General features: G+C 46.1%; 1 protein-coding gene across 3 annotated transcripts in view; it reads left to right on the forward strand.

Annotated features, from left to right (window-relative positions):
* Positions 1–9,193: 9,193 nt before the first annotated feature.
* The window catches only part of LOC124037616 (voltage-dependent calcium channel subunit alpha-2/delta-4-like), an 87,573-nt gene continuing 73,408 nt past the window's right edge, over positions 9,194–23,358 (forward strand). For all 3 annotated transcript variants that reach the window (XM_046352493.1, XM_046352495.1, XM_046352494.1), the window contains exons 1-5: positions 9,194–10,286; positions 21,009–21,090; positions 22,430–22,546; positions 22,796–22,855; positions 23,146–23,308. In XM_046352493.1, coding sequence (XP_046208449.1) covers positions 9,937–10,286; positions 21,009–21,090; positions 22,430–22,546; positions 22,796–22,855; positions 23,146–23,308 — 772 coding nt within the window. In that variant the 5' untranslated portion in view covers positions 9,194–9,936. The remainder of the gene's footprint in view (positions 10,287–21,008; positions 21,091–22,429; positions 22,547–22,795; positions 22,856–23,145; positions 23,309–23,358) is intronic.

Here is a 23,358-nt window from a genome sequence, read left to right on the forward strand (position 1 = left end):
AGATGAAGCCCTTTATCTACTTCTCTAGAGTCAGATGAAGCCCTTTATCTACTTCTCTAGTCAGATGAAGCCCTTTATCTACTTCTCTAGAGTCAGATGAAGCCCTTTATCTACTTCTCTAGTCAGATGAAGCCCTTTATCTACTTCTCTAGAGTCAGATGAAGCCCTTTATCTACTTCTCTAGAGTCAGATGAAGCCCTTTATCTACTTCTCTAGAGTCAGATGAAACCCTTTATCTACTTCTCTAGAGTCAGATGAAGCCCTTTATCTACTTCTCTAGAGTCAGATGAAGCCCTTTATCTACTTCTCTAGAGTCAGATGAAGCCCTTTATCTACTTCTCTAGAGATGAAGCCAGATGAAAGCCCTTTATCTACTTCTCTAGAGTCAGATGAAGCCCTTTATCTACTTCTCTAGAGTCAGATGAAGCCCTTTATCTACTTCTCTAGAGTCAGATGAAGCCCTTTATCTACTTCTCTAGAGTCAGATGAAGCCCTTTATCTACTTCTCTAGAGTCAGATGAAGCCCTTTATCTACTTCTCTAGAGTCAGATGAAGCCCTTTATCTACTTCTCTAGAGTCAGATGAAGCCCTTTATCTACTTCTCTAGTCAGATGAAGCCCTTTATCTACTTCTCTAGAGTCAGATGAAACCCTTTATCTACTTCTCTAGAGTCAGATGAAACCCTTTATCTACTTCTCTAGAGTCAGATGAAGCCCTTTATCTACTTCTCTAGAGTCAGATGAAGCCCTTTATCTACTTCTCTAGAGTCAGATGAAGCCCTTTATCTACTTCTCTAGAGTCAGATGAAACCCTTTATCTACTTCTCTAGAGTCAGATGAAACCCTTTATCTACTTCTCTAGAGTCAGATGAAGCCCTTTATCTACTTCTCTAGAGTCAGATGAAGCCCTTTATCTACTTCTCTAGAGTCAGATGAACTCATGGATAACATTTTTATCTCTGCATCCAGTATGAAGAAAATTAGAGGTAGTTACGCATGCCATTGCTAACTAGCGTTACCGCAATGACAGGAAGTCTATGGTATCTACTAATATACTAGCAGTTACCGTAGACCTTCAGTCATTGTGCTAACGCTAGTTAGCAATTGCATTTATGCTAGTTAGCAACTTCCTTCAAACTGCAAGCAGAGACATAACAATGGTATCCTTGAGTTTATCTGACTCTGGGGAACTAGACAAAGGGCTTCATTGCCGAAATCTCGAAGTTTCACTATCTCTTTTGACACCACACTCCTCAAAGCAAGTCCTGCAGGCTCTAGGTCTATCTTATCTTGATTATTGTCCAGTCATATGGTCAAGTGCTGCTCAGAAAGACCTAGTTAAGCTGCGCAGGCTCAAAACAGAGTAGCACGTCTTGCTCTTCATTGTAATCAGAGGGCTGATATAAATACTTTAATGATAGTCTCTCTTGGCTAAGAGTTGAGGAGAGACTGACTGCATCATTTCTTGTTTATATAAGAAACATTAACGTGTTGGAAATTCCAAATTGTTTGCATAGTCAACTTACACACAGCTCTGACAAACACACGTACCCCACCAGACATTTCACCAGGGGTCTTTTCACAGTCTCCAGGTCAAGAACAAATTCAATGAAACATACAGTATTATACAGATGCATGAGTGAATGGTGCTTCCATCCTATACAGAGCAAGTGAACAGCAAACCTGCTTTCAAAACAAATAAAGCAACAGCTCTCCACCATGTGACCTATTTGTTGTGTGTATGTACTGACATGTGTCAGTACACACACACACACACACACACACACACACACACACACACACACACACACACACACACACACACACACACACACACACACACACACACACACACACACACACACACACACACACACACACACACACATATACATACATATATACACACACACACACACACACACACACACACACACACACACACACACACACACACACACACACACACACACACACACACACACACACACACACACACACACACACACACACACACACTACATGTTCATGTTTTTTAAATGTATGGAAATTGTAAAGTCTTTTATCTGTAATGTGTTTTTCATTATTTGTCAGACAAATCTTCACAGAAGGAGGTCTCTACTCTCTACAGACCAGGATTCTCTTCTCTCTAGAAACCAGGATTCTTTTCTCTCCGCAGACCAGGATTCTCTTCTCTCTACAGACCAGGATTCACTTCTCTCTACAGACTAGGATCATCTACTCTCTACAGACCAGGATTCTCTTCTCTCTACAAACCAGGAGTCTCTACTCTCTACAGACCAGGATTCTCTTCTCTCTACAGACTAGGAGTCTCTACTCTCTACAGACCAGTATTCTCTTCTCTCTACAGACCAGGAGTCTCTTCTCTCTACAAATCAGGAGTCTCTACTCTCTACAGAAGGAGGTCTCTACTCTCTACAGACTAGGAGTCTCTACTCTCTACAGACCAGGATTCTCTACTCTCTACAGACCAGGAGTCTCTTCTCTCTACTGAAGGAGGTCTCTACTCTCTATAGACTAGGGGTCTCTACTGAAGGAGGACCCTACTCTCTATAGGTAAGGGGTAACTACCGAAGGAGGTCTCTACTGTCTATAGACTAGGGGTCTCTACTGAATGAGGTCTCTACTGTCTATAGACTAGGGGTCTCTACTGAATGAGGTCTCTACTCTCTATAGACTAGGGGTCTCTACTGAAGGAGGTCTCTACTCTCTATAGACTAGGGGTCTCTACTGAAGGAGGTCTCTACTCTCAATAGACTATGGGTCTCTATTGAAGGAGGTCTCTACTCTCTATAGACTAGTGGTCTCTACTGAAGGAGGTCTCTACTCTCTATAGACTAGGGGTTTAACCAGAAGGAGGTCTCTACTCTCTATAGACTAGGGGTCTCTACAGAAGGAGGTCTCTACTCTCTATAGACTAGGGGTCTCTACTGAAGGAGGTCTCTACTCTCTACAGACTGGGGTCTCTACAAAAGGAAGTCTCTACTCTCTATAGACTAGGGGTCTCTACTGAAGGAGGTCTCTGCTCTCTACAGACTAGGGGTCTCTAATGAAAGACGTCTCTACTCTCTATAGACTAGTGGTCTCTAATGAAGGAGGTCTCTACTCTCTATAGACTAGGGGTCTCCCCAGAAGGTGGTCTCTACTCTCTATAGACTAGTGGTCTCTACTGAAGGAGGTCTCTGCTCTCTATAGACTAGGGGTCTCTACTGAAGGAGGTCTCTGCTCTCTATAGACTAGAGTCTCTACTGAAGGAGGTCTCTACTCTCTATAGACTAGGGGTCTCTACTGAAGGAGGTCACTACTCTCTATAGACTAGGGGTCTCCCCAGAAGGAGGTCTCTACTCTCTATAGACTAGGGGTCTCCCCAGAAGGAGGTCTCTACTCTCTATAGACTAGGGGTCTCCCCAGAAGGAGGTCTCTACTCTCTATAGACTAGGGGTCTCTACTGAAGGAGGTCTCTACTCTCTATAGACTAGGGCTCTCTCCAGAAGGTGCTCGGCTGACGGCTGGCATAGAGGGAGGGGGTGGAGTGTGCTGCAGTAACCGTGGCGATAGCAGGCAGAAGTGACAGCTGCAGGTGTGGACAGACACAGGGCTGGATAGAGGGAGCAACAGGCAGAACGAACGGCAACTGTTGGCCTAATGCCTGGGGATAAATAATAAACCAACTGTGAGATAAGCACTGTTCTTCAGCAGCGGGAGAAAAGGCTGCTTGAAAGGGGGGGGGAATGCATGACTTTTAAATCCCGGCACCCTCAGTTTGGCACAGAAGATTAGGCTCTGAAGTTTAATTAAGCAGATGTCGCCATTAATATTTCAACTTCTGAGCAACCTGATATTGGACTGCGTGGTGATGTCATATGCACAGGCATCAGCACATAAGCTGATGGTTTCTCTGGTTGGATCAGTGTCTGCCCATCTGGAGGCATACAGTCGGTGGACTGTGGAGAGGAACCCATTTAGAGATCATCACGATGGACTCCTCCAAAGGGGGACCCCTCCGAGATCAGCCAAAGACTCGTAGTAGTGTCATTGTGTCTTACCACTTTGTTTTCAACGTGTCCCCACAGTGGCGTTCATGAAATAGAGTGTCAGAAATACTCATACTTGCTCAAACATGGTTTCAGAATGCAACACATTGATGTCTAGGGTTGGGGTTAAGGTTACAGCAAACGGCTGTCCTGTCTACTATACATCCCATATCAGCACCCTCTGCTGGTGTCACTGTGGGGGTCACAGTGACAGATTCCTTGCACTGTACAGAGCTCCATGTTCAAACAGTACATGCCATCAAAATTGCATCAGCATGCAACATTCAAACTTATTATCATTTTTCTGCGGTGTCGCCGGAATATTTGAGGCTCTGTGCAGGAATATTTGAGGCTCTGTGCAGGAATATTTGAGGCTCTGTGCCGGAATATTTGAGGCTCTGTGCAGGAATATTTGAGGCTCTGTGCAGGAATATTTGAGGCTCTGTGCAGGAATATTTGAGGCTCTGTGCAGGAATATTTGAGGCTCTGTGCAGGAATATTTGAGGCTCTGTGCAGGAATATTTGAGGCTCTGTGCAGGAATATTTGAGGCTCTGTGCCGGAATATTTGAGGCTCTGTGCCGGAATATTTGAGGCTCTGTGCAGGAATATTTGAGGCTCTGTGCAGGAATATTTGAGGCTCTGTGCAGGAATATTTGAGGCTCTGTGCCGGAATATTTGAGGCTCTGTGCAGGAATATTTGAGGCTCTGTGCAGGAATATTTGAGGCTCTGTGCAGGAATATTTGAGGCTCTGTGCAGGAATATTTGAGGCTCTGTGCAGGAATATTTGAGGCTCTGTGCAGGAATATTTGAGGCTCTGTGCAGGAATATTTGAGGCTCTGTGCAGGAATATTTGAGGCTCTGTGCAGGAATATTTGAGGCTCTGTGCAGGAATATTTGAGGCTCTGTGCAGGAATATTTGAGGCTCTGTGCAGGAATATTTGAGGCTCTGTGCAGGAATATTTGAGGCTCTGTGCAGGAATATTTGAGGCTCTGTGCAGGAATATTTGAGGCTCTGTGCAGGAATATTTGAGGCTCTGTGCCGGAATATTTGAGGCTCTGTGCCGGAATATTTGAGGCTCTGTGCCGGAATATTTGAGGCTCTGTGCAGGAATATTTGAGGCTCTGTGCCGGAATATTTGAGGCTCTGTGCAGGAATATTTGAGGCTCTGTGCAGGAATATTTGAGGCTCTGTGCAGGAATATTTGAGGCTCTGTGCAGGAATATTTGAGGCTCTGTGCAGGAATATTTGAGGCTCTGTGCAGGAATATTTGAGGCTCTGTGCAGGAATATTTGAGGCTCTGTGCAGGAATATTTGAGGCTCTGTGCAGGAATATTTGAGGCTCTGTGCAGGAATATTTGAGGCTCTGTGCAGGAATATTTGAGGCTCTGTGCAGGAATATTTGAGGCTCTGTGCAGGAATATTTGAGGCTCTGTGCAGGAATATTTGAGGCTCCGTGTCGTTGTAGAGCCTTTGGGCGGCCTTCTCAGAGCCTTTTCCTGGGCTGTAATGCCGGGCATCCTGCTCTGTCAGCAGGGTAACCCTATCTACCGCAGTATGTGTGTGTGTGTGTGTGTGTGTGTGTGTGTGTGTGTGTGTGTGTGTGTGTGTGTGTGTGTGTGTGTGTGTGTGTGTGTGTGTGTGTGTGTGTGTGTGTGTGTGTGTGTGTGTGTGTGTGTGTGTGTGTGTGTGTGTGTGTGTGTGTGTGTGTGTGTGTGTGTGTGTGTGTGTGTGTGTGTGTGTGCTGTAGCAGCACGGCCACTAGCTCCAACACATGCTGCAGTATTTTAGTATCTGTAATTACCCAAGTCTCAACACCCCTCAGCTCTGGGAAGAGTGGATCCCTGCTTACTGTGGCAAACACTACAGTGAATTTACTACAAAGCTGGTAGACCTGCTCAACTCTAAGGAAGGCCTAGTCTTCTCCCCTATCCTCCAGCCAGACCACTCTGCTCAACTCTCACATAGACCTCGTCTTCTCCCCTATCCTCCAGACAGACCACTCTGCTCAACTCTCACATAGACCTAGTCTTCTCCCCTATCCTCCAGACAGACCACTCTGCTCAACTCTCACATAGACCTAGTCTTCTCCCCTATCCTCCAGACAGACCACTCAGCTCAACTCTCACATAGACCTAGTCTTCTCCCCTATCCTCCAGACAGACCACTCTGCTCAACTCTCACATAGACCTAGTCTTCTCCCCTATCCTCCAGACAGACCACTCAGCTCAACTCTCACATAGACCTAGTCTTCTCCCCTATCCTCCAGACAGACCACTCTGCTCAACTCTCACATAGACCTAGTCTTCTCCCCTATCCTCCGGTCAGACCACTCAGCTCAACTCTCACATAGACCTAGTCTTCTCCCCTATCCTCCAGACAGACCACTCAGCTCAACTCTCACATAGACCTAGTCTTCTCCCCTATCCTCCAGCCAGACCACTCTGTTCAACTCTCACATAGGGTTGAAACTATGCCTAGTTCTCACACTATCCTCCAGACAAGACCAGCCTGTCTCTGTAGAATGCCCATCCCAGAGGGGGTAATCTTGTCTCTAGTCTCTGCCCATTGAACAGCATGGTGACTGGGGCAGACTGAGAGGACAGACGAGGTGAAGATGTTGATGAGGGGTGGATCATGGGTGGGTGATTGGGTGCATACTGCCCTGTGCAGTCTGGCCTTGCAACTACTACACCATTCATCTATCCAACCGTCTATCCATCCATCCATCCATCATCTCCACTCCCCCTGTTTCCATGCACCCACGATGAAAGAGCTGCACCAGGCAGTACCCTACCACCCCCTCCACAGCAGCAAGCTACTTGGCACTAACATAAGCTGTCGTGTCTCCCTGAGGCCGGAGTGTGCCAGGCGACAGCTGCACGGATCAGGCCCCGGGGCCCGTGCCCCGCCTGCCTATTAGCCGCCTGTTAGACCCCACTGGTTGGCCCTGGCTGGTCTCTGAGGGCCAGGGCCACACGGGGGCCACTCTGTTCTCCTCAATGGGAGCATTGTTCTGGGGAGCGCTGGATAAGCCCCCATATCAGAGAGCTACAAGAGTCGTGGAGCTTGATCAGATGAGCTTGATGTGATGGTTGGGTGATTGTGGGTCCATATGAAACTACTTCCTCTTGATGGCCTTAATGGACTAACTGATTTGGCTCTGGGTGTGAGGTCAATATGACATGAAATTGACCTTGCTGCAGACTCAAGGGGAGAAAAATACTATCATTACCTGGCTTCCCAGGCAAGATGCATGAAGAAATATTAAGCGACTTTTGGAGAGGGGAATGGAATGTGATTTATTGCATGCTGCTGGGCCGATATTCACACAGCATCTCCAAGTAGAAGTGCTAATCTAGGCAGAGTACTCTGCACCTTTTACTGTGGAGTCCAGCGTGGGCGTAGATTAGAATCCATGTAACTGGGGGTGATTTCTTCTGTCACGCTGTGCATTGGCCAAAGAGCACGGTTCTGGTTGCTGCAGTGGCACCCAGGCCACTGTGGCCACTGTGAGTTACTACAGGGGTGCCACTAAACCTGACCTCTGCACAGGGACCCACAATGGTCCTGACTCCCAAAAGCACAGGACTAAAATAAGTCTTCTGAGAAAGTTAACTGGAATAATATTCTCTTTTGTTGTGGGTGGCATTCTTTCGCCCCTGTCTCATCACCCCAGAATGAACACCATGTTAGGAGAAATTAGTAGTATTTGCGTCAACTAAGTTGCAGTAATGTTACTGCTTTCCCTCTGTGTTGTGTCCCTTCCCAGAGATAAACGCCTGCGTGTTTCCTCACATGCCAGCAGAGGGAGCGCTTGTCTTGACTTCAGTCTCTACCAAGGAGTACCGTGGGTTGATAGGTTTAGCTCAAAGTGTCATTTTAGGAATGGACCGTTTTTGATTTAGTGCCAAATGCTCCAAACCGTTATGGAGTCAAAACCCTATTCTCTATTGAAGGTCATGCATAAGACTCTCTGAATATGAGGACCATGAGATTCCTTAGGTCAGGAGAGTAGCAGCTTAGTGCTCTTCTCCTCTAATAGATTATTTTAAAGGAGATTAGTCTTAAAGTACCTCTCGTTGATGTCCCACTTGTACATCCCTTATCACTTAGCCTCACTGCAGCACTGTTTCCAAAGTTGTATCAAGACAAAAATACAAACATGCGTTTATTTAAAGATGTGCGTGTGTGTGTGTGTGTGTGTGTGTGTGTGTGTGTGTGTGTGTGTGTGTGTGTGTGTGTGTGTGTGTGTGTGTGTGTGTGTGTGTGTGTGTGTGTGTGTGTGTGTGTGTGTGTGTGTGTGTGTGTGTGTGTGTGTGTGTGTGTGTGTGTGTGTGTGCGTGCGTGTGCGTGTGCGTGTGTTCATGCAGTACTGCTCCATTCCTGCTTAGCGGTGCTCCTGTAACAGAGTGCCAGAGTTGCCGGGCGTGGCTTGGCAAGCGTGTTTTTGTTGATGTTGGAGGGGAGTATCAGGCTCTGCTAGATGTCCCAGACAGTCCAGCATCTCTTTCGCTAAAAACAAACTGTTGGGGCTTTTATTCATCCACTGATTGGATGGACAAGAGCCTGTCTCCAGAAATCACTATAATCCTTTTAGATAAAACAAACCCCTCATCCAATCCTCCGCTTCGATCCCTCCCTCCCCCTCCCTCCCTCCCTCCCTCCCTCCCTCCCTCCTCCCTCCCTCCCTCCCTCCCTCCCTCCCTCCCTCCCTCCCTCCCTCCCTCCCCTCCCTCCTCCTCTCCACTCCCCTCCCTCCCTCCCTCCTCTCCTCTACTCCCTCCCTCCCTCCCTCCCACTCCCTCCCTCATCCCCTCCCTCCTCCTCTCTACTCCCCTCCCTCCCTCCCTCCTCTCTACTCCCCCCTCCTCCTCTCCACCCCTCCCTCCCTCCCTCCCTCCCTCCCTCTCTCCCCTCCCTCCTCCTCTCCACTCCCCTCCCTCCCTCCTCTCTACTCCCCTCCCTCCCTCCTCCTCTCCACTCCCTCCCTCCTCCCCTCCCTCCTCCTCTCCACTCCCCTCCCTCCCTCCTCTCTACTCCCCTCCCTCCCTCTATCCACCCCTCCCTTCCTCTCTCTCTCCTATCCCCTTGTCGGTTGGGGTAGGGAGTTTTAATCCAAGTAGATTATGCCCTAAATTGGGTGACTGTCAGAGAAGGCAGCGTCGGCAAATCAATGGCTGCTACATGCGTCCCTCCTGCCTCTATCTGCGGATATTTTCATCTGGCCGTTGATGTTGTCAGTGTGACGGCCCATCAGTCTGGTCTGGTCTCTGCGTAACCTTTTCATCTGCTCTGGGCTACCAGGGACCAGGAGGGGAACCTTCACCGGCAGGACGCATAGGAACTACAGCACTCTAGATCCATGTGAATGACCACTGCATGGTGAACTTCTGGTGAATAGTTGTTGGAATGTCTTGGTCATGGTTGATGGACAGGTCGCAGTGATCTAAATACTGCCTCTTCATTGTGTCATATTGGAGTGTTTCATAGCTTCTGATCTTCCAACACCAGAAGGCAACAGGAGCAGGTTGTCGTGCTTTAGGATTGTAAAGAGGAGAGATTGACCTGTGGTTTTGAGAGGATGATAAAATAAGGAGAGAAAGGGTTGGAGGATGACAGGATCCAGACACCGGATATTCACACACACTGAGGAGAAGAGCAGTCTGGGTCACACAGTCAAAAAGAACGTCAGAGTCTTCCACTTCCTTTAGCCGACATGAGGAAACTTAACCCTAAACCCTGCAGACTCATTCAGGCTTGCTGATCCTGAAGTGTGTTGTTGTTGTTTTGTTGTGTGCTGACTGAGATATTGGAGAGGAGCCATAGCCAGCGGAACCGTACGGATATCCTCCTCAGGCGACACAGTGGACCCAGGCAGGATGGGACTACGACCCAGAGCCAGAGCAGGTGGAGAAACAAACAGGCTGGGACCCAGAGGAACCCCCACAGGGTTGAGGCTGGGACCCAGAGGAACCCCCACAGGGTTGAGGCTGGGACCCAGAGGAACTCCCACAGGGTTGAGTCTGGGACCCAGAGGAACCTCCACAGGGCTGAGGCTGGGACCCAGAGGAACTCCCACAGGGTTGAGGCTGGGACCCAGAGGAACCCCCACAGGGCTGAGGCTGGGACCCAGAGGAACTCCCACAGGGCTGAGGCTGGGCCTGTGGATCCTGTGTTTCAGCTGGTTCTGCTTCACTGCTCATGCTCAGATGAAGATACCGCCTGAGACGTGAGTAGACCCTTAAAACTATGTAGTACTGCTCACCTCCAACAGTCTCTCCTTTAACGTTTCATATTGATGCTTTGTGTGTCAAATACAAATAAAATACAATGTTATTTGTCACATCCTTGGTAAACAACAGGTGTAGACTAACAGTGAAATGCTTACTTCTAGGCCCTTTCCATCAAAGCAGAGAGAGAGAAATTAGAGAAATAACCAAGAATAAATCCACAATGAGTAATGTTAACTTGGCTTTAGACGCGGGGTACCAGTACCAAGTTCATGTGTAGGGGTATGAAGAAATTGAGGTAGATACGGTGCATTCGGAAAGTATTCAGACCCCTCGCCTTTTTCCACATTTTGTTACGTTACAGCCTTATTCTAAAACGGATGAAATTGTCTGGGATATTGTGTGTAGATTGATGAGGAAATTAAACATTTTCATCCATTTTAGAATAAGGCTGTAAGGTGACAAAATGTGGAAAAGGTCAAGGGGTCTGAATCCTTCCTTAAGGCGCTGTATGTACATATACTTCAACCCTGTAGGTAGGGGCAAAGTGACTAGGCAACAGGATAGATAGATAATAACCAGGCACAGCAGCATATGTACTGAGTCAAAAGAGTTTGTGCAAAAAAGGTCAATGCAGATAGTTTGCGTAACTATTGGTTAAATATTTAACTGACTATTTAGGAGTCTTATGGCTTGGGGGTAGAAGCTGTTCAGGGTCCTGTTGGTCCCAGACTTTGTGCATCAGTATCGCTTGCTGTGCGGTAGCAGAGAGAACAGTCTGTGACTTGAGAGGCTGGAGTCTTTGATAATTATTAGTGCCTTCCTCTGACACCGCCTGGTATAGAGATCCTGGATTGCAGGGAGCTGGGCCCCAGTGATGTGCTGGGCCATACGCGCTACCCTCTGTAGCGCCTTGCGGTCGGACGCCGAGCAGTTACCAGGCAGGATGCTCTACATGGTGCAGCTGTCTAACTTTCTGAGGATCTGAGGGCTCATGCCAAATTTAGAGTCTATGCTGAGCAATTCACTCAGCTCAGTGGTATTCTCACCATACTATCTCCTATATCTATGTGGTCTGTCGCAATCCTCTAGTTGATGGTGATGGGTCTCCGTAGTTTTCTCAGCATCTTGTCACCCTGACTACGGTTCAGCAGCAGTAAAAGATAATGGATGCAAGTGACTTCTGACTTTCTCACTTCTAACAAATGCAAGTGTTGCTCTTGCAAAATGTTTTAGGATAAAATGTCTGACCAGTAGAATCCAGCCCAGTTATAGAAGAGGAGGATTCAACTGTCTGATAAATGGCATATAAGGAGGAGATTGAATCTCTATTCTGATACGTTCTGTCTGATAGACTGCCTGACTGGCTGACTGCCTGACTGGCGGGTACTTGTTGTTTATCTGCAGTCAGCTGCTGTTCGGTGTGTTTTAAGGCCTGATTACACATTGACCCTGATTCCTCTCTCCTCTCCCTCCGCTTCTCTCCCTGTGCTATAATTTAACCCCATCCAACTGTCACCAAAACCACAACCCTCAAAAAGGTCACATGAGCCTGGGAGATTAATCACGGTTGAGTCCCACACTTTGCCCTCTGCTCTCTGCCCGCCTGGCCCTGTGTCCACACTCATCTCTCATCCCACCACATTAGGGGACAGAGCCAGCAGGCATCCAGGCCAGTCGCACAACATGATTTGATGTGATTGTGACAAAGCCCTGATTTTTTTCCCCTCTTGCTTTCAAAATCCAGATTTTCTCCTCTTGTGGAAATCAGCCACAGTTTTACTCAGCTAGAAGAGAACAAACCTCATCATCAGGTCACTTAGTGTGCTGATGTGATGGAGTGTTTGTCCAGTGGTTCGCTACATTATATTTCCCATGTGGGAATAGTCTAGACTTGTCTTTGTGGTAAAGTGCATCACTATATCCCCTAGGCACAATGGGGAGAGCTGGCTGTTCTGTGCTTGTCTGGGATTCTGTAGATTGTATTTGTAGACTATTAAAGAGCTGGCGCTGGACAAACGAGATATTCTCCTGATCTTACATACATTTACTTGAGTCAGGTCGAAAATCATACTGATTAACCCAAAGCAATCGCGCTCTTCAAAGTTCCCAACAGCAAAATCAAATACAATTTTATTTGTCACATACGCCAAATACAACAGGTGTTGTAGACCTTACCGTGAAATGCTTACAAGCCTTTAAAACCAACAATGCAGTTTTAAGAAAATAGAGTTAAGAAAATATTTATGAAAATAAACTAAAAAAATAAGAAACACAATAACATAACAATAATGAGGCTCTACTGGTTTTTACACCAGTGTGTCACAGATAAAAGATACTTGACCAGCTACTTCTGAACTGTTTATGTATGAGAATTTGATAACTTTACTAATCTTAGTTCCCATCAGGAAACATTTGGCACAGGATGTCATCGTCTTTGGCACTGAGAATCGTGTTTTTTTGTCTACCACCGGAAATCCAGTCAGCAGTGGTCAGTCATTCAGTGGTGGTCAGTCATTCAGTGGTGGTCAGTCATTCAGTGGTGGTCAGTCATTCAGTGGTGGTCAGTCAGTCAGTGGTGGTCAGTCAGTCATTCAGCGGTGGTCAGTCAGTCATTCAGTGGTGGTCAGTCATTCAGTGGTGGTCAGTCAGTCAGTGGTGGTCAGTCAGTCAGTGGTGGTCAGTCAGTCAGCGGTGGTCAGTCAGTCAGTGGTGGTCAGTCAGTCAGTGGTGGTCAGTCATTCAGTGGTGGTCAGTCAGTCAGTGGTGGTCAGTCAGTCAGCGGTGGTCAGTCAGTCAGCGGTGGTCAGTCATTCAGCGGTGGTCAGTCATTCAGCGGTGGTCAGTCAGTCAGCGGTGGTCAGTCAGTCAGCGGTGGTCAGTCATTCAGCGGTGGTCAGTCATTCAGTGGTGGTCAGTCAGTCATTCAGCGGTGGTCAGTCAGTCATTCAGCGGTGGTCAGTCAGTCATTCAGCGGTGGTCAGTCAGTCATTCAGCGGTGGTCAGTCAGTCATTCAGTGGTGGTCAGTCATTCAGCGGTGGTCAGTCAGTCATTCAGCGGTGGTCAGTCAGTCATTCAGTGGTGGTCAGTCAGTCATTCAGCGGTGGTCAGTCAGTCATTCAGCGGTGGTCAGTCAGTCATTCAGTGGTGGTCAGTCATTCAGTGGTGGTCAGTCATTCAGTGGTGGTCAGTCAGTCATTCAGCGGTGGTCAGTCAGTCATTCAGTGGTGGTCAGTCAGTCAGCGGTGGTCAGTCATTCAGCGGTGGTCAGTCATTCAGCGGTGGTCAGTCAGTCAGCGGTGGTCAGTCAGCAGTGGTCAGTCAGTCAGCGGTGGTCAGTCAGCAGTGGTCAGTCAGCAGTGGTCAGTCAGCGGTGGTCAGTCAGTCAGTGGTGGTCAGTCAGTCAGCGGTGGTCAGTCAGTCAGCGGTGGTCAGTCAGCAGTGGTCAGTCAGCAGTGGTCAGTCAGCGGTGGTCAGTCAGTCAGTGGTGGTCAGTCAGTCAGCGGTGGTCAGTCAGTCAGCGGTGGTCAGTCAGCAGTGGTCAGTCAGTCAGCGGTGGTCAGTCATTCAGCAGTGGTCAGTCAGTCAGCAGTGGTCAGTCAGTCAGCGGTGGTCAGTCAGTCAGCGGTGGTCAGTCAGCAGTGGTCAGTCAGTCAGCGGTGGTCAGTCAGTCAGCGGTGGTCAGTCATTCAGCAGTGGTCAGTCAGTCAGCGGTGGTCAGTCAGTCAGCGGTGGTCAGTCAGCAGTGGTCAGTCAGTCAGCGGTGGTCAGTCAGTCAGCGGTGGTCAGTCATTCAGCAGTGGTCAGTCAGGTGGTCAGTCAGCGGTGGTCAGTCAGCAGCGGTGGTCAGTCAGCAGTGGTCAGTCAGCAGTGGTCAGTCAGTCAGCGGTGGTCAGTCAGTCAGCGGTGGTCAGTCAGCAGTGGTCAGTCAGTCAGCGGTGGTCAGTCAGTCAGCGGTGGTCAGTCAGTCAGCGGTGGTCAGTCAGCAGTGGTCAGTCAGCAGTGGTCAGTCAGCGGTGGTCAGTCATTCAGCAGTGGTCAGTCAGCAGTGGTCAGTCAGCGGTGGTCAGTCAGTCAGCGGTGGTCAGTCAGCAGCGGTGGTCAGTCAGCAGTGGTCAGTCAGCAGTGGTCAGTCAGCAGTGGTCAGTCAGTCAGCGGTGGTCAGTCAGTCAGCGGTGGTCAGTCAGTCAGCAGTGCTCAGTCAGCAGTGGTCAGTCAGCAGTGGTCAGTCAGTCAGCGGTGGTCAGTCAGCGGTGGTCAGTCAGCAGTGGTCAGTCAGCGGTGGTCAGTCAGTCAGCGGTGGTCAGTCAGTCAGCGGTGGTCAGTCAGTCAGCGGTGGTCAGTCATTCAGCGGTGGTCAGTCAGTCAGTGGTGGTCAGTCATTCAGCAGTGGTCAGTCAGTCAGCGGCTCTTCAACCTCAGGAGGCTGAAGAAATTTGGCTTGTCACCAAAAGCACTCACAAACTTCTACAGATGCTCAATCGAGAGCATCCTGTCGGGCTGTATCACCGCCTGGTAGGGGAACTGCTGCGCCCACAACCGTAAGGCTCTCCAGAGGGTAGTGAGGTCTGCACAACGCATCACCGGGGGCAAACTACCTGCCCTCCAGGACACCTACACCACCCGATGTCACAGGAAGGCCATAAAGATCATCAAGGACAACAACCACCCGAGCCACTGCCTGTTCACCCCGCTATCATCCAGAAGGCGAGGTCAGTACAGGTGCATCAAAGCTGGGACCGAGAAACTGAAAAACAGCTTCTATCTCAAGGCCACTAACATTGAGTGGCTGCTGCCAACACACTGCTGCTGCTGCCAACACACTGACTCAACTCCGGCCACTTAAATAATGGGAATAGATGGGTAATGATGTAAAATATATCACTAGCCACTTTAAACAATGCTACCTAATATAATGTTTACATAACCTACATTATTCATCTCATATGTATACGTATATACTGTACTCTATATAATCTACTGCATCTTTATGTAATACATGTATCACTAGCCACTTTAATTTAACTATGCCACTTTGTTTACATACTCATCTCATATGTATATACTGTACTCAATACCATCTACTGTATCTTGCCTATGCCGCTCTGTACCATCACTCATTCATATATCTTTATGTACATATTCTTTATCCCCTTACACTTGTCTATAAGGTAGTAGTTTTGGAATTGTTAGCTAGATTACTTGTTGGTTATTACTGCATTGTCGGAACTAGAAGCACAAGCATTTCGCTACACTCGCATTAACATCTGCTAACCATGTGTATGTGACAAATCAAATCAAATTTTATTTGATTTGACTATATATACATATATATATATATATATATATATATATATAGTATGTACACGTACACACATATATACACACACACACATACACACACAGAGGCCCACACAGATGGTCGTGCAGATTGGTGTGTGTAGTCAGAGGAACCTCCTGTGTGTTAACCTGCACCCTGCTGGGTCCATCACCGCCTGAAGCCTCAGCACGACTGTAGTAGTCTGAATGAGCGTTGCTTGATTTGGGACAGAATGTTAACAATATGTTATATCTTTGGTTAAACAAATCTGCTTTGATATTGCTCACACAGTCAGACACACACACACAGATGCACACAAACGCACAGTCACTCACACAAATGAATACACAACACTGCTGTGTAACGACAATGTGCAGTGTGTATGTGTCCCGCTGGGACCCTTTAAGCCCATCAGTTAATCCTATATCTGATCCTATATCTGATCCTATATACAGCATTATCCTGAGCTGAGCCATAGTGCCATAATCCTGACTGTGTCTGTTTGGGCTCTATAGCCTGCAGGCTGCACCACCTGCAGCTCCCAGCCCACTTTGTAGTGAGGGAATATGTATCATATGTATATTATATACCATATACACCTCACCTGTAGCCTGTGATAATACTATGCAATTATCCTATTCAAATGTTTATCTGACTCCATTAAGAGAATTCAAATACGCAAGCAAGCATTAGTCAATGAGTTGACGCTGACGAGCAAGAATTGGTCTGTGAGTGGAATACTGAAGGCAGATATTTAATAACATTGTAAAATGAATAAAATCAAATACAAGGCACAAAGCTTAAATTACAAAACATTAACAAGCATTACAATGCATTACTCTAGGCATGATCAGAAAGGGAGAAAGAGAGAGAGAGAAGTCCTAGCCCGAAAGGCCATGCTCCAAGAGTCCCTGGGGTGGAGAGAGAGAGAGAAAGACAGACAGTGTAGGTATCTCACCAGCACAGGTCAGGAACAAAGAAGAGAGAGAGTCATGGAGGGGGTCTGGGAGAGATGGAGGAGAGGGAGAAAGTTAATGATTGATTTTCAGTGGATGCTGGCAGCATTTGTTTCACAACTGAATCTAGACTGACCCAGACCCAGACTCTCCTGAAGTATGCATGCCTTGGCCTTGGTAGTGAATAGGTAAAACGCAGTGATGAGTTGTTGACCAATAGCATTACTGTTGAGTTAACCTCCAATCAAATATCAGACCTACGGGATGTAAAGACGACAGAACCTCTGCATCACAGACGTGTGACAGAATGGGTGTTGGTGAGATAATGCAGCATTCCTAAGACAACACAAAGGCATCCCTGCATACAGTTGATAAGAGTCACTTCGGGGGATGTGCCGCGCCACAGGTTCCTACAACACCCAGCTCCTAGCCCAGGCTGCACAGATCCAGTCTGCTCTAATATCTGACTGCTGGCCTTCATATTCTAATGAGATCAAGCTAGCTCTCCCAGCCCAGCCCAACTTTAACTCCTCTGCCAGTCTGGCCCAGTCTGCTGGCTCAAGTGCCCCAGGGCCCTGTTAGGCCAGAGTGGGCCAGCTAGTTTGTCCACTACACAATGCCAGTTATCATGGCCAAGTCATATTGACAAAGTTATTGTGGCGAATGTCTTTTATAAAAAAATGTGTTTTACGTTTTTGACATGAAGATCAACTGTACTAGTTGTTCAGACTCTGGTTGTTTCTAACTTATTTTTGTACTTTTTTTGTACATAATGTTGCCGCTACCATCTCTTATGACCGAATATAACTTCTAGACATCAGGATTGTGATTACACACCACGGACTAGCAGAATCCTCTTTTTCCTTTCACGACTCGGACGAGCCCAACGTGAAGGATACGCTGCTTCCTCGGGAACAGGCCCAGATCCCCCTGATCTGCTTGAAGAGGACGTGGAGAAATAGGGGCCGAAGGTCCGGCTGATATCTGAGAATTCACAGGCGATCGAATAAACCCCCACTTCCCTCCATTCTGCGAGAAAACGTGCAATCTTTGGACAATAAAATCGCTGAGTTACGCGAAAGATTAAACTACCAACGGGACATTTAAAACTGTAATATCTTATGTTTCACCGAGTCGTGGTTCAACGACAACAACATCAACATACAGCTGGTTGGTTATACGATGTACCGGCAGGATAGAACAGCGGCGTCTGGTAAGACAAGGGACAGTGATCAACAGCTGGTGCACGATATCTAAGGAAGTCTCGAGCTATTGCTCGCCTGAGGTAGAGAATTTCATGACAAGCTGTAGACCACACTACCTACTGAGAGAGTTTTCATCTGTATTCTTTGTAGCTGATTTACATACCAACACAGTCAGAGGCTGGCACTAAGACAGCATTGAATAAGCTGTATTCCGCCATAAGCAAACAAGAAAACGCTCATCCAGAGGCTGCGCTCCTACTAGCCGGGGACTTTAATGCAGGGAAACTTAAATGTGTTTTACCAAATTTCTATCAGCATGTTAAATGTGCAACCAGAGGGTAAACAACTCTAGGCCACCTTTACTCCACACATAGAGAAGCATACAAAGCTCTCCCTCACCCTCTATTTGGAGATCTGACCATAATTCTATCCCCAAAAAGAGGGTGAGGGAGAGCTTTGTATGCTTCTCTACCATAATTCTATCCCCCTAATTCTATTACCTGCTTACAAGCACAAATTAAAGCAGAAAGCACCAGTGACTAGATCAATAAAAAAGTCAGATGAAGCAGATGCTAAGCTACATGACTGTTTTGCTAGCACAGAGTGGAATATGTTCCGGGATTCCTCCGATGGCATTGAGGAGTACACCACATCAGTCATTGGCTTCATCAATAAGTGCATCGATGACATCGTCCCCACAGTGACCGTACGTACATACCCCAACCAGAAGCCATAGATTACAGGCAGCATCCGCACTGAGCTAAAGGCTAGAGCTGCAACTTTCAAGGAGCGGGACTCTAACCCGGAAGCTTAAAAGAAATCCCACTATGCCCTCCAACGAACCATCAAACAGGCAAAGCTTCAATACAGGACAAAGATCGAATCTTACTACACCGTCTCTGATGCTCGTCGGATGTGGCAGGGCTTGCAAGCCATTACAGACAACAAAGGAAAACACAGTGACACGAGTCTACCAGATGAGCTAAACTTCTTCTATGCTCGCTTCGAGGCAAGTAACACTGAAGCATGCATGAGAAGACCAGCTGTTCCAGAAGACTGTTTGATAATGCTCTCTGCAGCCGATGTGAGTAAGACCTTTAAACGGACTAACATTCACAAGGCCGCAGGCCCAGACGGATTACCAGGACGTATACTGTATACACTTCAAACAGACATACATACCCCACCAGACATGCCACTTTGGGTTTTTTCACGGTACCGAAACAAAAAATAGATTGAATGCTTTGCTCAGTTATGTATAAAGCCATGTCATCCTGGATCACAGCGTCTCTCCTCTCTGTAAAGCTCTAATTTAACTCTATTGTGTATAACAATATCAATATATATATATATGTGTGTGTGTGAATAGTGTGTAAATAGTACTTTTTGGTGTCACTTGCTGTCTTTTCAATATAACTCTTATTTATATTTTGTATTTTTTATTTAAAGTAATATCTTATGTTGCTCTTGTCTTTAACTCTTCTGTACTTTGTAATGTATGTGTATGTTTTATGTGGACCCCAGGAAGAGTAGCTGCCGCATGTGCAGTACCTAATGGGAATCCTAATGAACTTAACCTCTAAAGCTGCTCCTGTTCATCACTAAGCCTTATACTATACAGTAGGTAGGCCTTGCCTCCAATTCCAACGGTACAGTACCTGCCTTTGCACCCATGTCCTATACTTCTTTACCTTGTGTTATCATTAACTGAGGCATTTGTGTGGTTTCCAATACAGGTTACCACTGAGGCATGAATTGACACGATAACAATAAATTATAACAATGTGCACCACAGTTTTAGTATGCAGTTCATGGATAATATTCACTTACCTGTACAGTGGGTTCAGAAAGTATTCAGACCACTTCCCCTTTTCCACATTTTGTTACAGCCTTATTCTAAAATGGATGAGGATTTGTTCTATTTAACCAATCTACACACAATACCCCATAATGACAAAGTGGAAACAGATTTTTTGAAATTTGCAAATGTATTAAAAATAAAAACAGAAATACCTTATTTACATAAGTATTCAGACCCTTTGCTATGAGACTTGAAATTGAGCTCAGGTGCATCCTGTTTCCATTTATCATCCTTGAGACGTTTTCTACAACTTCATTAGAGTCCAACTGTGGTAAATTCAATTGATTGGACATGATTTGGAAAGGCGCACACCTGTCTACATAAGGTCCCACAGTTGACAGTGCATGTCAGAGCAAAAACCAAGCCATGATGTCGAAGGAATTGTCCGTAGAGCTCCGAGACAGGATTGTGTTGAGGCACAGATCTGTCGGAAGGGTACCAAAAAATATCTGCATAATTGAAGGTCCCCAAGAACACAGTGGCTTCTATCATTCTTAAATGGAAGAAGTTTGTATGGAGGGAAATATGAACAGAGCAAGGTACAGAGAGATCCTTGATGAAACCTGCTCCAGAGTGCTCAGGACCTCAGACTGGGGCGAAGATTCACCTTCCGACAGGACAACGACCCTAAGCTCACAGCCAAGACAAAGCAGGAGTGGCTACGGGGCTTCTGAATGTCCTTGAGTGGCCCAGCCAGAGCCCGGACTTCAACCCGATGGAACATCTCTGGAGAGACCTAAAAATAACTGTGCAGCGACGCTCCCCATCCAACCTGACAGCGCTTGAGAGGATCTGCAGAGAAGAATGGGACAAAGCTTCACACCCAAGAGTCATACCCATGAAGACTTGAGGCTGTAATCGCTGCCAAAGGTGCTTCCACAAGGCACTGAGTAAAGCGTCTGAATACTTATGTAAATGTGACATTTCTGTTTTTTTATTTTTTATACATTTGCAAACATTTCTAAAGATCTGTTTTTGCTTTGTCATTACAGGGTATTGTGTGTAGAATGATGAAAGGAAGAACAATTAGGGGGGTTATGAGGAGCAAACCAATAACGTCCCACAGCATTCTATTTCATTTCAGTACAACGCCATTTTTCTGTCTGTCTGTTGATATACAGAGAGGTGCCTTAAAATCCCATCATGTGCTTAAAGGACACCTGGAACCATCTACTGTCTGTTTGGATTAATAAACTAATTGTTATTACGGTTGTGATATTCACGGACTTTGTTGGCACATGGATCCTGTCTGGGTTTTGAACGTCATGTAGACAGCAAAGCCAAAAAACCTTGGTGATTATATTCTGTCATGGACGGGATGATAAATGATCTAGTATCCCTCATCACCAATCTCTCTCTCGCTCTGTGTCTATTTCAGGGTCCAGTTTTGGGCTAATATCCTTTCAGTGCAACTACGCGAGACTACCACAAGATACTCTGGAGCTAACATTCTACAAAAGGTAAAATATGTGTTATTTTGTTAGACAAACTACAATCACAATTTGCAACATAGTCTTTTCACCAAAAGAAACACCACTCATTATTTCCCATTTACATCTGAGATGGTCCATAGCGTTACACTGATGACCATCCGCCCCATTCGTTTACTTGTCTCACCACGTGTCTTAACCTCCTGTGGCGTCCCATATTCTCCTCTATCACCACCTGCTACCCGTAATCTCATTATGTCCACCAAGTCAGTGAGTGTGATGTTGGTGCCAGAGCCAGGTGTTCACACTCTATCTAAAGGGCTTCCTCACCCCTTAGGTTGCGTTGGTCAGATCAGGTCGGGGAGAGACTTGGCACAGTTAGTGGCCCCGGGCAGCAGACAGAGACACACAGGCCACAGGGCAGCTAGGCTACTAACAGGATCAGGAACACTTTACCATAACTATCATTGGGATGTTATGTCCTGTACTTGTTTCATATAGTAATGTTCCAATCCTGTTTTAAGAATGTTTGTTTGTTGTCTTTGTCTCTACACTAATTATTCCATTACTATGACTACTATTTAATGGTATGGTGATGTAGTCTATGTTACATGTCTACCTCAATATCTGATATTCCTGACATAATGGTGATCATTGTGGACTCATCCCACTGGGAAAAACCTGGTTGAATCAACATTGTTTTCACCCCCAAAAATCTATGTGATGACATTGAATCAACGTGGGAAATTAATTGGATTAGCAAAAAGTAATCAACGTAATGGTATTTTGTATTTTTTTCCACCCAACTTTGAACCTAAATCCAATGTCCTTGTGACATATTTTGTTGATTTCACATTGAATTCACATTAGTTGACAACTCAAGCAAATCTAAAAACTAGTCTGTGCCCAGTGTAATTGTGCCTGTGAATTGCCTGAGTAAAAACATCGGTATCCAGCATGGTTGAACTCTCTCCCCACCAGAGCTATTCACACAAGACTGCTCTATTAACCTCAGTATACACCGTAGGAAGCCTTCAGCCTTCAGTATATGGGTTGCTTGGATTAATTGGGATTAGTGAGTGACTTAATCGAGTAATTAAGACCTAAAATTAAACTAAATCCAGAGGACTCCCCTGGCTATGTTTGGTCTCTGCTTATTTACAGGTATCTCAAATGGCTTGAACTAATGGCTCACACTTAACTTATCTCAATCAATCAGTTCTAAGATAAAAAATCATACATGTAGTATGACAATAAAACATTAGCTTTATTTTATCTCCTGAACAAAAATGGAAAGCAGATGTCCGAAGGTATTACATGTATCATAGTAGAAGGTATTGTTGAATATCTCCTCCCGTGCTCTTTTCAGAAACTCAAAGATGTGGAATCCATTATTAAGATAGTGGACATCAATGGGAGAGATCAAGTGAGGGACTTTGCAGAGGACATGGAGAGAATGCTGGGGTCCAAGATGAAGTCAGTTAAGGTGAGTAGAGGTTAGAGGTCAGAGGTCTCTCTCAGGCCAAGTGTTTTTTTTCTTACTTTTAACTAAGACAACCTAGAACACATTAGATGACCTTGCGGACCAGGTTTGGCTATCGGGCCACCAGTTGATGTCGCCTGCTACAGTATACCATCTTTTAGTTACCACCAAAATAACTGTTACCGTGTGTGTTGTGGTTAGGCTGGCGATTTTAGAAACGTCTTTAAATAAATATCTTCATTTTCTCCTTAGAGGTTGGCTGAGTCTGCGGAGGATGCAGATTTGTACCACGACTTCAACAAAACGCTAGAGGTTTGTCATTCTATCTGTCTGTGGGAATATGAGATCTCAGATTTATCAAAGTACTGCTAATATGATTATCACAACCCTTTGCCACAGTACCACAATAGAGAAAATGAAATGCCTAACCATCATGCACATTTTGATGACCACAAAAACACACAATACCATGAGCAGAAGCCTTTTTCAGATAGAATATAGGCTGTACACTTCTAATGTTACTCGACTTACAACAATTCTCCAATGATAGTTGATGAATATGAATCTAACTTTTCCACCGTTCCAATGCTGTCCTTCTCCAGTTTGACTACTATAACTCCATGCTGGTGAACACAGCAGATGAAGATGGTAACTTCATAGAGCTGGGTGGTGAGTTTCCTCTGGAGAAGAATAAGCATTTCAACAACCTGCCAGTCAACACACTGCAGAGTGACGTACAGGTTCCAACCAATGTCTACAACAAAGGTGTGTGTGATGAAGTTCAAACAATTGTTTTCAGGCCCTTGGGTCCAGAT

Source organism: Oncorhynchus gorbuscha, linkage group LG06, assembly GCF_021184085.1.
Source record: "Oncorhynchus gorbuscha isolate QuinsamMale2020 ecotype Even-year linkage group LG06, OgorEven_v1.0, whole genome shotgun sequence".
Classification (NCBI taxonomy): domain Eukaryota; kingdom Metazoa; phylum Chordata; class Actinopteri; order Salmoniformes; family Salmonidae; genus Oncorhynchus; species Oncorhynchus gorbuscha.